General features: G+C 43.1%; 2 protein-coding genes across 2 annotated transcripts in view; one reads left to right on the plus strand and one right to left on the minus strand.

Annotated features, from left to right (window-relative positions):
• The first annotated feature begins 133 nt into the window (after positions 1 to 133).
• On the plus strand, positions 134 to 12745 carry trappc14 (trafficking protein particle complex subunit 14). Its single transcript, XM_056442966.1, has 12 exons — positions 134 to 745; positions 1837 to 1920; positions 2032 to 2158; positions 3262 to 3348; positions 3427 to 3547; positions 5323 to 5470; positions 6634 to 6695; positions 6828 to 7000; positions 8899 to 9035; positions 9127 to 9305; positions 9378 to 9542; positions 10501 to 12745. Exons 1-12 carry the CDS (start codon positions 335 to 337, stop codon positions 10502 to 10504), a joined length of 1698 nt encoding a protein of 565 aa, XP_056298941.1. The 5' UTR covers positions 134 to 334; the 3' UTR covers positions 10505 to 12745.
• An 869-nt stretch (positions 12746 to 13614) lies between these two features.
• The window catches only part of zanl (zonadhesin, like), a 30308-nt gene continuing 28370 nt past the window's right edge, over positions 13615 to 15552 (minus strand). The window contains exons 50-51 of the mRNA XM_056443312.1: positions 14866 to 14900; positions 13615 to 13991 (exon numbers count right to left, since the gene is read on the minus strand). Coding sequence (XP_056299287.1) covers positions 13933 to 13991; positions 14866 to 14900 — 94 coding nt within the window. The 3' untranslated portion in view covers positions 13615 to 13932. The remainder of the gene's footprint in view (positions 13992 to 14865; positions 14901 to 15552) is intronic.

Below are 15552 nucleotides of genomic sequence, written 5' to 3' on the forward strand. Positions count from 1 at the left end.
CTCTTGTTGGTTAAAGTCGCGGCTCGGCTGTGTGTTCTGTCGTCCGGTGATTGATTAGTGTGGTCTGGATAAAAACATCTGTTTTTGATTAGCCGCCCTGTTTGTATTGTATACGGAAGCTCAACGGCGAAAATGGATATCGATGTCCCGGGGATTACTTTAACGCTAAACCCGTTGTTTGCGGTAGTAAAAGTAGTCGACCGTTTTAGTTAGATTAGTTAGTTTTATTTAAAACTGGTGTTTCTTTCCAGCCATACATGAACACACTGCGGCACTTCAGCCTCGCGCTGTGTACACCAGCAGATAGTGAGCCGTTAGTTCAGTAACTTCAGTGATGGAGTCACAATGCGAGTACTTCATGTATTTCCCCGCCGCTCCGATATCGAGTCTGTCCGACCCTAAGGACTACGCGTCTCTTCCGCGGCGGGACCACGTCTACCTCGGGGAGGTCGTCCAGTTCCTGCTGGTCCTGCGCTGGCACGACGACGACAGCTGGAAGGAGCTCGCGGGCTCTCTGTCCGCGGTGGCGAGCGCGTGCGTCGCCGAGAGCCGCGCGCGGACACCCGGCGCCGAGTACCAGCCGGACATCCAGAGCACCAGCAGCGGGGAGGAGGAGGAGTCCGGAGAGGGGGAGTGCGGGGGGGGCCCACCGGAGAGCAGCCGGACGTTCAGCCCGTGCAGCCCGCGGCTCATTCGCAACAGCTGTGCGGCTGGCGGGCGGCAGTCCGGGAGGGAGCCGGTGAAGGTATGGCGGACATGGACGAGTGGTGCTCCTCACTGTGTTGACTCTCGACATTCTGTATTAAAGAAGAACAACCACGTGGGACATGTTGGACAACCTTTAAACTCACTGCCATCACCGTGTCAGTGTAACCGGAAGTGACGAGGGGAGAAACCAAACCCACAGCCATTCATACACTTTTCTTTCTCCACTTACTTGCTTTCTTCTGATTTGATTTGAGCAGCCTGATCCGTGCAGGTGTTTGTGCTCCAGATGTGTCCAGACCTGCTAGTGCGGTGAGGACCTCAAGGGCTTTAAACCAGTTCCAGTCCCCAGTCCCCACCCCGAGCCCGTCTGACAGGAGGCCTCCGGGCACTGCAGACGACTCAGACGGCACCGCCATTTGACTATCGTTCTTGACTAAGTGTCTTAAAAGCTGCATTCCTTCTAATGTCCACCAGGGGGCGACTCTTCTGGTTGTAAAGAAGTCTATGCGCGATGTGTTAAAGCTGCATTATCTTTCCTGACCACCAGGGGGCGACTCCTCTGGTTGTATTGTAGTCTATATAAATGACTCCTCTCTTGATTTATTCCCTCAGTTAACATTGTAAACATGAGTTTGTCTCAATCTCTAGTTTCAAGTCTTCTTCTTTACACCATGGTGCTTATAGGTTGCAAAAAGCCAAGATGGCGACGGAAAAATCACCAACCTCGAGGCTTAAAAACCACAGTCCACAAACCAATGTGGGACGTCACGCTGACCATGCCAACTTCTCCTCTAACACGGTCCATGATGTTGAGATATTTGTTCAAAATCTCGTCACATTTGATATTCTCCATATCAGCTGCAATTCAGGTCAAACAATCTGGTTTCAGTTCCTCCAATGTGAGGAGTTTTCTGTCAAAATATCAAAACAGAAACATCCCCTGGACTGTTTAGACTAAACAAGACACAATGTCATTTGACTGGAGAACTGGAGAAGGACATTTGACACAGTTTTCGGTCGTTTTCTAGATAGGTTTGAGTCCTGAATGCTAATTTAATCTGGACATGATCACCATGTCTGTGAAAGACATGGTGATCAACGTCCTGTCCTCTGCTCGTCCTCCTGCAGTCTGCTCTGGTGCTGGAGGACCGGGTCGTTTTTAGTCTCGCCGTCTCTCTGGACAAGCTGCCGGTCAACACACTGAAAGCCAAGGTCAGACACGTCTGCATGTACACACACACACACTCATTCATCAGGAAGACCAAATGCAGGTGGACAGCAGGAATGTCGGCTCAACCTTCTGTTTCTCTCTGCTGCCATAAGATCGTAGTGACCGTGTGGAGGCAGGGCGGGGAGGACGAGGTGGAGGAACTCGGCTACCTCACTCTGCTGCAGCTCCGGAGTCCGATGCACACGTTCAGGCAGGACCTCAGCACCTTCAAGGCTCAGGGTACGAGCTGTAGCGCTTCTCTCAACGACATACACAAGACCCGGCGAGCGGCTGTGGTGTGACGAGCTGATTCAACCAAGCCATGTGGTTCCTTGACACACACAAAAAACAGTTTTTTCTTCCTGAAAATTTATGACTTTTAGAATCTCAAAGAATATTTCCACTTTTGTTTCTCAGAGATTTGTGAATTTCTACTATAGCCATGTTTTTTTTTCTCAGAAATTTACTGTTTTAATCTGAGATTATAATTTTTTTCCTCATCAATTTACCACTTTAATTTAAGAAAATGTAGATTCTCAAAAATTAAATTTAATCTAAGAATATCCACGTTTTTTTCTCATCAATTTATCAGTTTAATCGAAGAATATAAAATATATATACTCTCAAAAATATACCACTTTATTAAAATTTATATTCTCAAAAATGTACCGCTTTAATCTAAGAATATTTAAAAGAATTATATTCTCAAAAATATACTACTTTAATTTGAGAATATCCACGTTTTTCTCACAAATACCACTTTAAACTAAGAATATTACAAAATATATTCTAAAAGTATCGCTTTAATCTAAGAATATCCACGTTCTTTCATCATAAATGTACCACTTTTGTATGACCAAATGCAGAAATTGTAAGAATATGTATGTTTTGTTCTTGTCATTTTACATCCTCTTTTTATATTCCCATACATTTACTGTTTTAATCTAAGCATATCCACATTTTTTTCTCATAAATGTACCATTTTAATATAAGAATTTAATCAAATTAATATTCTAAAAAATTTACCGCTTTAATCTGAGAATATCCCAAAAAATGCCATCAATTAACCACTTTAATCGACAATATCCACATATTTTCTCATAAATGTACCAGTTTAATCTAAGAATATATATATATATATTCTCAAAAATGTACCGCTTTAATTTAAGACTATCCATATTTTTTCTCATAAATTTACCACTTTAATCCGACAATACCAACGTCTAAAAAAATGTATTTACCATTTTAAACTAAGAATATGTATGTTTTGTTCTCATCAATTAACCTCATTTTAAAATCGTAACTCTTTCCTCTGATTACTGAACACCTGTTTCCGTCCCCAGTCAGCACCGTCCTGAAAGTTCTTCCACCTCCCAGTGTCCAATGTCAGCACATGGCCGTGTCTGGGAAACACCTGACTGTCCTCAAAGGTAGTCCATCATCACACACACAAACACACACGCACACGCCTAGAGTTTTGCTAACCCCCCCCCTTTGTCTCCCCTCAGTGTTGAACTGCAGCTCTCAGGATGAGCTGTGTGTCCGAGATGTGAAGATCCTTCCTAACTATAACTCCTCCTACCTCCCCATGATGCCCGACGGCTCGGTTCTCATCGTCGACGACGTCTGGTAAGCATCAGCACGGCCATAGCGGGAGGCATCAGACCCAGCCAGGTCCAATAGACCCTATGAGACGCCACAAAGACTCCGGGGAGGAAGCAGAGTGAATAATGTGAGATGGAGAGATATAAATGCATCCAAAAGGAGAGAGAGAAGAGAAGACAGGAGCTCAGTGTATCCTAAAACGTCCCCCAGCAGCCTATCAGCCAATAGCAGCATCTCTAGGGGCGGGACCAGGTGAACCTGATTCAGCCCCAACTATAAGACTATCAAAAGCAGTGGTCCCCAAACTAAGGCCCGCGCTGGATACGGCCCGCCTCCACATTTGGCCCGGCCCCCTGAACAATACCAGAGACGCATTAGGATTTTTTTCTCAGTCTGGCCACGCAAATCCTAGACTAGCCCCTGTCAAATAGAACGGAATAATTAGGAGTTCCTAATTTTCTCCCGGAGAGGGTTATTATTATGGTGATGTGTGGCTTAATGGAAAACAATGAATGTTTACATTTAGCCACCCCTGCGATCGTCACACTTTTTCTGTTACGAACTGACCCCGGCCCCCATCAGAGAAGGGAAAAGTTATGTGGCCCTCACAGGAAAAGGTTTGGGGACCCCTTATCAAGAGGATTGATCTGCTGCTGGATAATAAACATTCTGACGGCGCAACCAAACTCCTCTTTGTGTTCCCTGGGTGTCGAGCCGTCGGCGGCGCTCGGTATACGACACATCGCCTCCGATTCAACTGGTGAGCTGCTCAGGTTCCCAGCAGCTGACAAGGGAACACGCATCCACGAATAGTTTCAAAACATCTTTAGGAACTTCCCAAATCTCTGCGGAAACCACTTCCCCCGCCGTGTTATGGCTCTGAACTGCCTCCTCCGGCATATTTAGTGGTTCATCTATTTTAAGTGGAGAGTGTCTGCTTCTCACTGAAGGCTCCGTCATCGGCTGAAGCGTACTGATGTTTCCTTTATTCGTGTGAGCCGTGTTGACGAACACACATTTAAGAGTGTTTGTTTCTCCATTTAATTTCCAAAAATCACCGAAAGAGCTCATGGAACAAATAAGAAATGAGCTCCTAGGAGTGTAAACATGAATTAGATGACATTAATATATACATGTGGACATCACTCACAACATGTTCTCTTTCTTAAAGGGAAACTATAGCTAATATCTAGCATTAGCATCTTATTACAATTTATTCTACAAGTTAATTAACAAATAAAGTCACTAAACATGTCGTCAAAGCCCAAATAAAACACAAAGTACCTCGTTCCCGTCCGGCTCGGTGCTCAGCCGTTCAGAGAGTGAGAACAATACTCATAAACACCTTTTCCTGCAGTTTGCCTAGCTAACGTACTTTATGCGAAGTAAAGTTTCGAGATTTACATCTACTTCCTGTCTCGCCGGAAGAGCTTCAAAATAAAAGGACCTAAAAGATTAAAAGGCGTTTACAAAATAAAGGCTTGTGGGAAATAGTATATGAACACATCTTTTCCCAGTGATTGACTCTGAGCTGGAGCCTCTTTGTTTGTGTGTTTCTCCAAAGCCGTTGACACCGGTTGTATTTTGCAAAACATAAATTCCCATCAGCCTCATGTGTGTCTGTCGTGAGTGAATGACTGCGTCGCCGTATTCTTGTGCTGGGCGTGTGATTGGTGCAGCAGGCGCCTCCAGTCATGATGACGCACACACACACACACATGGAGGGTTGTCGTCTCATCCGCCGTGCTGCTATGTGGGTCAGAGCAACGCTTCCTTTGTTTACACTTCCTCCCCTCAAGCCACCAATCGGCGGAGGTCACCGTGGCGTCGTTCTACCGGATGGATGGCGAGTCGTCGCGCTTGCCCAGCACGCTCAGCGCCCTGGAGGAGCACAACTTCCTGTTCCAGCTGCAGCTGCAGGACAAGGCGCGGGGGGAGTCCAGCGAGGTGAGCAGACGGCTTCCTGCCGTTCACCCGTCACAGGCCATCACACGAGCTCTCCAAGATTTGGACTTTATGGCAAAAGTCCTCATTTTTCTGTTCCTCTGTAGAATCACGAGATTCATTTTGTTGAGATAACAACAGATTGCCGTGTTAAGTGGTTTATCACAGGCCGTTAGCAAGGATATAAGTAGATACGGATACGTTGTTTTTGCTTGTAGGCCTCATGATGGAGACAGGAGAGGCATTTCTTCTGTGTTTGAATCCAGAAATGATCTGTTTTGGGTTCACATCTGTATGTATTATCGTCTGTTGGGACTTCAAGCCACGGATTTAAGGGTCAGTCCGACCAAAATTCCCCAAAATTAAATAAATGATATAACAATGTCCTCACTCCTTCCTCGTGGTATCCAGTTGGATCTCTAGTCTACAGAACATGAGAGATGAATGGAATTTAGTTTGTGGCACAGCATAAAAATAAAAAAGGCATTTAGAAAATGTCTCCGTCTCTTCCCAGAAACACACATGGACCGGCGGTCTGGAGCCGAACCCCCAACCTCAAGTCAACCCAAACCCCTATTTAGGATTATATTGCACAGAACTGAGAGTTCAGACATCTTATGAAACTAGAATATCTTCCTCCTCTGTCTTCAGGAGACATTATTATCCACAAAAAGACCAAAACCAAAAGGTTGTCAGCACTTTAAAAACAGCTGACTAATGTTTAATTTTATAAACGCTCTGTCATTCCCCTAGAAAAAGCCTGATTGTAAAACTTTTTCTGTCCACATTTTGTGCGCCAGTGTGTGTTTTTGTGTTGCCGGTGGTTGTGGGAGTGAGTCAGTGAACCACAGCGTGTGTGTTCATGTCGAGGAATGAACATGTCACCATGCGACAGGTTTACATGCGTCTAGTTCATCCTGTGTCCTAATACTGTGTGTGTGTTTTGTGTTTCTGTGTGTGTGTTTGTGTGTGTGTGTCTGTCTGTGTGTGTTTGTGTTTCTGTGTGTGTGTGTTTGTGTTTGTCTGTGTGTGTTTTGTTTTTGTGTGTGTGTGTTTGTGTGTGTGTTTGTGTTTCTTTGTCTGTGTGTGTGTTTCTCTCTGTTTATGTTTTTGTTTCTCTGTGTGTGTGTGTGTGTGTGTGTGTCTGATTGTGTGTGTGTGTGTAGGGTTTGGAGGTCCAGCTGGTGGCTGTGTTACAGTGGTACACTCCAACGCTGCCGTTGACAAGGTAACTGCTTCTCTTCTGGTCAACAGGTGTAAGGTCGGAGGTCATGTGATTAAAACAAAACGTTATTGTGAACGGCGTTCGCTCCACTTTCAACATTTCTTCAGTGAAAGCGAAACACGTGTTTCCCTCCAGGTACATCTCCAGTTGTTACTCGTTGCCCAGCATCCGCTTGGACCGCCCCCTGCTGGTGATGACCGCTTCCTGTCCCCGTGCCGTCCGGCCTCTGGAGCGCTTCTGGGTGAAATACACCCTGCTCAACAACCTGCAGGACTTCCTGGCCGTCCGGCTGATCTGGAGTTCGGACGGTGAGTCGCAGACTTCATCGTCGCCCGCTCCAGTTCTGATTGTCTTCTTCTTTATATTTATTTATTACTGTGCAGAAACTATTCAGCTCATTCCGTTTCTTGAGTGATTTTGTGTCGCAGCTCGACACAACATGTACAACGACACTCTGATGCCTCTTTCCCACTGTATTGATTCCTCTTCGGGAGGTGGGAAGATTTGAGCTTTTACCTTTAATTAGATTTTTAACCACATTCAGGGATCAGAGTTTTTCCCCAACATAAAAATAAGGTCTGGTGCTGGTCCAGCGGCTTTTCCTTTTATAGTGTGGCAGGAACGGACTGCCAAGGAGTCAGCAAGCGTTCAACATCTCGAGCTTCCTTTGAGCCGTCCGCTTTCTATCCTAATCTACTTCCACCTTCTCTCCCCCACCACTCGTTACCTACCTACCTATCGACCTACCTATTCAATTCAATTCAGTTTCTTTGTATAGCCCAATTTCACAAATTACACATTTGTCTCGTAGTGCTTTACAATCTGTACACATAGACATCCCTGCCCCAAAACCTCACATCGGATCAGGAAAAACTCCCAAATAACCCTTCAGGCGGAAAAAAAGGGAAGAAACCTTCAGGAGAGCAACAGAGGAGGATCCCTCTCCAGGATGGACAGGTGCAATAGATGTAATGTGTACAGAAGGACAGATTTAGAGTTAAAATACATTCAATGAATATGACAGAGTGTATGAATAGTTCATAGTAGGCATATTCCACGATGGAGACCTCCACGATCCATCAGGCAGATGGCGGTGGGGAGGAGTGGGCGGAGTCTCAACAGTGGGCGGAGTCTCAACAGGACAGTGGCGTAGTCAGGAGCAGGAATTCCACGACCCAGACCTCGATGATCCATCAGGCAGATAGGATCTATGCCGTCTCATAGGGTCCGATGACCCCATGAGACGTGAAGTCAAAAGGACTCCGGGGAGAAAGCAGAGTTAGTAACGTGTGATTGAGAGATGAAAATTCATCCTTAAGGAGAGAAAAGAGGAGAGAGGTGCTCAGTGCATCCTAAACGTCCCCCAGCAGCTATAAGCCTATAGCAGCATATCAAGGGGCTGGACCAGGTGAACCTGATTCAGCCCTAACTATAAGCTCTGTCAAAGAGGAAAGTCTTAAGTCGACTCTTAAACGAGGTGACTGTGTCTGCCTCCCGGACTGAAGGTGGAAGCTGGTTCCATAAAAGAGGAGCTTGATAACTAAAGGCTCTGGCTCCCATTCTACTTTTTAAGACTCTAGGAACTACAAGTAGTCCCACATTTAGTAAGCGCAGCTCTCTAGTGGGGCAATATGGTACTACAAGCTCCTTAAGATATGATGGTGCATCACCAATCAAGGCTTTGTACGTTAAGAGAAGAATTTTAAAAGTGATTCTTGATTTTACTGGGAGCCAGTGCAGAGCAGCTAGTGCAGGAGTGATGTGATCTCTTTTCTTAGTTTTAGTGAGAACACGAGCTGCAGCATTCTGGATCAACTGGAGGGACCTAAGAGACTTATTAGAGCAGCCTGATAATAAGGAGTTGCAGTAATCCAGTCTCGAAGTAACGAACGCGTGAACCAATTTTTCTGCATCTTTTTGAGACAAGATGTGCCTGATTTTTGAAATATTACGTAGATGAAAGAATGCAGTCCTTGAGATTTGCTTTACGTGGGAGTTAAAGGACAAGTCCCGATCGAAGATAACCTACCTTCCTACGAACCAACCAACGTACCTACCTATCGACCTTCCAACCTACCAACTTACCTACCCATCTTCCTACTAACCAACCAACTTACCTACCTACCTACTAACCTACCTACCTAACTACCTACCAAGTTACCTACAAACCAGCTTACCTCCCTCCCTCCATTCATCTGTTCATCAGCTGACAGAGGAGATGATCACAGCGCCCCCCCGGCGGTGGTGTGCCAGTCTCCCCTCAACAACCTGGGCCAGTGTAGGAAGGGCTCCTCCCTCTCCTTCACCGTGGCCTTCCAGATCCTCAGGACTGGACTCTTTGAGGTACCGCCCGGCTCTTTCCGATGCACTCCAACGGTAATCGGCTGACAACAATAAACCCAGTGACACCCCTGTCTCGCCCCCCCCACCGTAGTTGAGCCAGCACATGAAACTGAAGCTCCAGTTCACAGCCTCGGTGTCTAGCCCCCCCGTGGAGCCTCGGTCACCATCATCATCATTGGGCCCCGCAGCCAGAGGGCTGCTGGAGAAACGTGACCCGGCCCGGTCGCAGAGCTTCTCCCAGCCGGCGCCGTCCAGGTCCGGCCACAGCAGGTAGGGAGGGTTTATTACTCCAGCTGTCTAAATGATGTCGCAGACATCTACAGCTCATTCCCGTCTCATCAGGACCGGCAGCGCGGCGGCGCCCTGGGCCGCCGCGTCCACCGTGGGACCTCCGGGTGGCAGAGCGCTGCCGCCGGCCCCCGACCACGCCCTCATCTCACTGGGGAAGATAGCCAAGAGGGAGTGTAAAGTGTTGGTGCTGGGACCAAACCAAGAGGCTCACGGCAGGTCAGGAAACGGCGTTCACACGCTTACATCGTATTATGAGCAATACCCATGTGGTCGTTCTTTACATTCAGTGAGAGACGTGCGTGGGAACGGGTTCAGCTCATCTGACACCGAGCCGACCCGGAAGGAGGAACGACGAGAAACACACGGGCCGTCTTCAACTGTCTGGTCCAACCAACTTGGACTTTATTTTTTTGAAAAGATGTCCTCTCTGCCCTCTAGCATGGAAACGTTCTCAAAGATACACAGCAACTGTTTGCATTGGTCAGATTTATGTAACATTATTATTATTCTCTTTATTTAAAAGGGACCATGTACAGTTAAAACATGAATTTGAGCTAAACAGCTCATTAGCATCTGTAGTCCCTTGAGAGACTTTAACAAACATAAAACAATAACAAACATAACAATAACAAACATAAAACGATATTAATTAAAATAATTAAGTAATTAATAAAAACATTAAAAGCAAGTAATACAAACTATTAAAAGTAAGTCATAAAAAACATTCCAAATAATTAATAAAAAACATTAAAAGAAATTCATGATAAACATTAAATAAGTAATACATACTATTAAAAGTAAGTTATAAAAAACATTAAAAATAAGTCATAAATACTATTAAAAGTAAGTCAAAAAAATTGTTCTCAGTGAGTACAGCGCTGACCAGCTTTCAACTGATGTTTTTGATGATTGTGGAAAATCTGCCCGGAGCTGGAGGGGAATGGAGGGGGCGGCTGTGTGTGTGTGTGTGTGTGTGTGTGTGTGGGGGGGGGTCGGCTGTGTGTGTGTGTGGGGGGGGGGGGCTGTGTGTGTGTGTGAGAGCCCTTCACAATAGCCGGTGTGTACGTACTCAAACATGTTTAAGAGGCTCAGTTCTGCTGGTGTGACGTGTATGAAACGGGCTTTGGTTCAGTGGAACCGACATTGTGGACCAAAGAACTCTTTTCCTCCTCAGATGACGTGGAAAAAGTCTCGACTGAAGACGAGTAGATGGAGAGATGGACGGAGGAGGAGGAGCTTACAGGAGCGGTGATGGAGCGGTGATGGAGCCGATGCTGCTGGCCACAAACAATCTTCATTTCAGTGGTTCATCATTTCAAGTCTTGTTTTTCACACTTCCTTTTACATTTTATTTCACTCAGCGGGTTATTTTCATTGCGCTGTGATTTTAGTTTATTTATAGTTGCTAGTATATTTATAAGTTGTATGTAGGGTATAATCAGGAAACCCCAGAGTGCCTGCTTGTGCCTGGGGGCACAGATACAGCTGGTGGAACCAGTTGTTTGTATTTACTTAGATACATTTGGTGAAGTATTTGTTTACCATCAGTAAGTTTACAGATGGCCCTCGTAACGCTAGCGTAGCTAATGCTAATCCCACCTCGCCTGAGTCACATTCACTGAGATAGTTATTGTGATGCTAACTTAGCTAACAACATTCCAATAACTAAATGTACTAATTAACAGCCTATAGGTGCGCTTTAGGTCACCCTGTAGCCCCGCCCATAAAGCGTCCCCTGCTTCATGGTCTGTGTGACTCTAAATGAGCATAATGTACTAAATGATGACATCATGCTGTAAAGAAGAAGACTTGAAACTAGAGACTGAGACATAAACTCATGTTTACAATGTTTACTGAGGGAATAAATGAAGAGAGAAGTAGAGTCACTATATATACTTCTATACAACCAGAGGAGTCGGCCCCTGGTGGTCAGGAGAGAGAATGCAGCTTCAACACATGAAGCGTAGACTTCTATACAACCAGATGAGTAATTATATAGACTTCTATACAACCAGAGGAGTCGCACCCTGGTGGTCAGGAGAGAGAATGCAGCTTCAACACATGAAGCCTAGACTTCTATACAACCAGAGGAGTAATTATATAGACTTCTATACAACCAGAGGAGTTGCCCCCTGGTGGTCAGGAGAGAGAATGCAGCTTCAACACATGAAGCATAGACTTCTATACAACCAGAGGAGTCGGCCCCTGGTGGTCAGGAGAGAGAATGCAGCTTCAACACATGAAACCTAGACTTCTATACAACCAGATGAGTCGGCCCCTGGTGGTCAGGAGAGAGAATGCAGCTTCAACACATGAAGCCTAGACTTCTATACAACCAGAGGAGTAATTATATAGACTTCTATACAACCAGAGGAGTCGCCCCCTGGTGGTCAAGAGAGAGAATGCAGCTTCAACACATGAAGCCTAGACTTCTATACAACCAGAGGAGTAATTATATAGACTTCTATACAACCAAATGTGTAATAACAGTGAATATGACCCGCTGAAGGGTTACAACACGGCTCTATGTTGAGAAGAGGATCACATTTCAATGAGTGGACTGGTCAGCACCATCCACTGGACGTGCAGTTGATGTTTTTAATGATATTCATTGTTAATGTTCAGGTAGAGAGGAACACCTCCTCGGGACTTTATTGTTGAGCTGCTTCGTGTTTACATTCTGTCTTTGAACTTCATGACGGCCACATTCAAAGCGTTTCATTGAGCAGCCATTCAAGCTTTTGAATAAGACGATATGTACAACAGAATTATGAGTTTCGTAGGTTAAGATTATTTTATTTATTTGTTCATTTCCAGATCAATTGTTTCTGAAAGAAGTGTTCAATCTTAAAGACTGACAGAAGAGGCAAATATGTGGGTTATTGGACATTTGACTACTTTCATTTGTCTTGGACCAAAGTGTTGGCGTGGGGTGACTTTGAGATGGAGGTGGCAAAGGGTCAAAGGTCAACTCAGTCAAGAAAATGTGACATTGGCCGAATGGTGGATTTACAGCTTCCCCATTGGCTGACGAGTCTTTTGTTTTGGGTGAATGTCCGTATGGTGCCTTCCCAGTGTTAGCTGCTACACACTACTGACCTATTGACCTCCACACGTGCGTGTGTACACTGAACTTCAACCCCTTGAATTTGAGGCTATAGAATGTGGTAACGTGTGGAATCTCCCGAGTGAGACCGTTGTTTGTGTGTTTGTGTGTGTGTGTGTGTGTGTGTGTCGTTGTGCGTCTGCTGCTGAACACAGGCGCTGCTGTTCTTTGTCTGAATGTGTCTTTTATTCCTGAACCTCCTCCTCCGACATCCGAGCCGGCGGCGTGCGAGCAGGAAGCTCGTGTGGCGTCACGGGTTTGGAAACTCCGGGTGTTCTGCCCACGTTGAGGGCAAATAAAGTTTATATTTGAATTATTGTGTTGGCTGTTTATTACAGAACATTTTTCATCATTTGGGAAAAATATTCACATGAAGGAAAAGACCAACAGTTGAGCAGAGTTTTGCGTTTATAAAGTATAAGCATTTGTATAATATTAAATTATATATATATACTAATGCATATATATTTATAAATATGTATTCATAAATGTATATTTATTTATATATATATAAATGTATATATGCATATATATATAAATTTTATATAAAACAAATTTTTTATATATATATATTTTTAAATATTAAAACATGTATTTGTGTGTGTATATATATATAGATTCTCAAGTATGCATTTAAATATAATTTTTATAATTCATATTTTCTATTGCTTTATGATGTATATGCATATGTTAATCTATCAATGAGTATAATGCAATAATATTACTACTTTTTTGTACTTTTACATTTCGTACTTTAAGTATATTTTGACATTAATACTTAATACCTAAGTCTGATTTTTAAATACACTGCTCCACCGTAATGTCTCAGTATCACTGACCCTTTGACCCCGAGGCTGAGGGACATATTCTGTCTCTTTAATGTCAATGTTTTGATTATTTTGGCTCCGTTATTGTATATGTCTTATGTGAGGTCCAATAATGAGCCTCTAATAATCACTCTGACCTTATGTTTGATCCCACAGTCCTGACATGCAAATCCCCAAGTAACTTTGAGTATATGAAAAATATAAAATGTTTGTGTTTTTAAATAAAAAACAGTGGGTTAAATTAAAAAATACTTGGTGATGATCAAAAGTGTTTAAGTATAAAGTTCAGTCAGTAAAAGTGTAAAACAAAATGTTTGTATAGTATTTTTATATCACTGAGGGGACAACAGCAAAATATTAAATATGAGCACAAAAGATTGGAAATCCATCAAAATCAATTAAATAAAAAAATCCCCCCAGCATTTAGTATAATTACACTTCATAATAAACTTTTAGACAAACACACACATTCTCTTTTTGCACGCATCTCATTTCATAAATACACAAACACAGATTTCTACTTTTTTGTGAATTAAAAGTGCAAAACATGGTCATACGAGCAATATGTAAAATATCAACAACTCTCTTCCTTCAGTTCTCGGTCATGTTCTCCTCAGGAGGCTGAAGAAGAAGCCGTGTTGCATTCAGGTGCAGGGTCGTGTTGCATTCAGGTTCACATGGCGGTCACTTTGTTCTTTTCGTCCTCCTCGATGTTTGAATATGGAACGGCGGCTGGAGGAACAAACAAAGTCATCAGGAACGATTCGGAGGCGATGAGGATTCTTCAACTTACGCAAATACTTGGAGCTCGTTTCCTTTTTAACACGAAACATACACAGAATATATTTTTGGGGGACTTTTTTTTCTTCAAATATGGCTTTAAAAGAGTCAGGATATTAAATCAATACAACAATCCCATGTAGTGAAATGAAGCAAAGGGATGAACGCTTTATTACGAATATTAATGTTGCAGCGCATGATGCTGACAATGTGAGGCTCGGCCTTTTATTAAAAGCTTTTTATTGAAGCTTTTACTATTAACTCAAACTATTACTACGATTTACTTTGAAAGGGTATTTTTCTAAATATTTCTCTGAGAGACTATTGGGGACAAAATGATTTCTAAGCATATTAGAAAGAATAAAAAACAAATAAAACGTTCTACTTTCTGGTGCTATTAAAATACCAAAGACACTGATGTCATTTGATCTAATTCTGATTTTTTAAAATAACAAGTAATCAAATACTTGCAGTAAAAACATATTAATTTATAAATAAAACATTTTTTTATAGTTTATTTAAAAAAAATGTATTTATTAAAAAAATATTGATTTATAAAAATCTGAATTAATTATTTGAAAAAATACATTCATGTATTACAAACATATTAATTACAAATATTAATAATGATTAATTACACATATTAATATTTATTAATTTAAAAAATATATATAATTAAAAATATATATTAATTAGTTAATTTAATATGTTTATTGTGAATTAGAGCAGCTGGCTAGTTGGTGCTAAACAACAGGTTTGTTTTTAGTATTTCTTTCCGTGAACGTTGTTGTCTTTATTCTCCATGAGCAACAATAAACCTTCTTACTTGTCGTTTTCATGCTGATCTTTTTCTTGTGTTTCCTGCGGACAGAAAGAAACGAGTTGAGCGACCTCCAGGTAAACGTGATGGACAGGTGAGGAACAGTGCAGGGACAGGTGAGGGACAGTGGATCACACCCTAACCCTTAACCAGTACACCTTCACCCTTACTGCATTCTTTCATCTACGTAATATTTCAAAAATCAGGCACATCTTGTCTCAAAAAGATGCAGAAAAATTGGTTCACGCGTTCGTTACTTCGAGACTGGATTACTGCAACTCCTTGTTATCAGGCTGCTCTAATAAGTCTCTTAGGTCCCTCCAGTTGATCCAGAATGCTGCAGCTCGTGTTCTCACTAAAACTAAGAAAAGAGATCACATCACTCCTGCACTAGCTGCTCTGCACTGGCTCCCAGTAAAATCAAGAATCACTTTTAAAATTCTTCTCTTAACGTACAAAGCCTTGATTGGTGATGCACCATCATATCTTAAGGAGCTTGGAGTACCATATTGCCCCACTAGAGAGCTACGCTCACTAAATGCGGGACTACTTGTAGTTCCTAGAGTCTTAAAAAGTAGAATGGGAGCCAGAGCCTTTAGTTATCAAGCTCCTCTTTTATGGAACCAGCTTCCAATTTCAGTCCGGGAGGCAGACACAGTCACCTCGTTTAAGAGTAGACTTAAGACCTTCCTC

This window comes from Pseudoliparis swirei, chromosome 21 (assembly GCF_029220125.1).
Source record: "Pseudoliparis swirei isolate HS2019 ecotype Mariana Trench chromosome 21, NWPU_hadal_v1, whole genome shotgun sequence".
Taxonomy (NCBI): Eukaryota; Metazoa; Chordata; class Actinopteri; order Perciformes; family Liparidae; genus Pseudoliparis; species Pseudoliparis swirei.

Excerpts from the sequence above, each read along its gene's own strand:
- trappc14 (XM_056442966.1), top strand. The coding sequence starts at position 335 with ATGGAGTCACAATGCGAGTACTTCATGTATTTCCCCGCCGCTCCGATA. Across the intron at positions 3,349-3,426 it reads ACACCTGACTGTCCTCAAAG|TGTTGAACTGCAGCTCTCAG; the intron begins GTAGTCCATCAT and ends GTCTCCCCTCAG. Across the intron at positions 9,036-9,126 it reads TCAGGACTGGACTCTTTGAG|TTGAGCCAGCACATGAAACT; the intron begins GTACCGCCCGGC and ends CCCCCACCGTAG.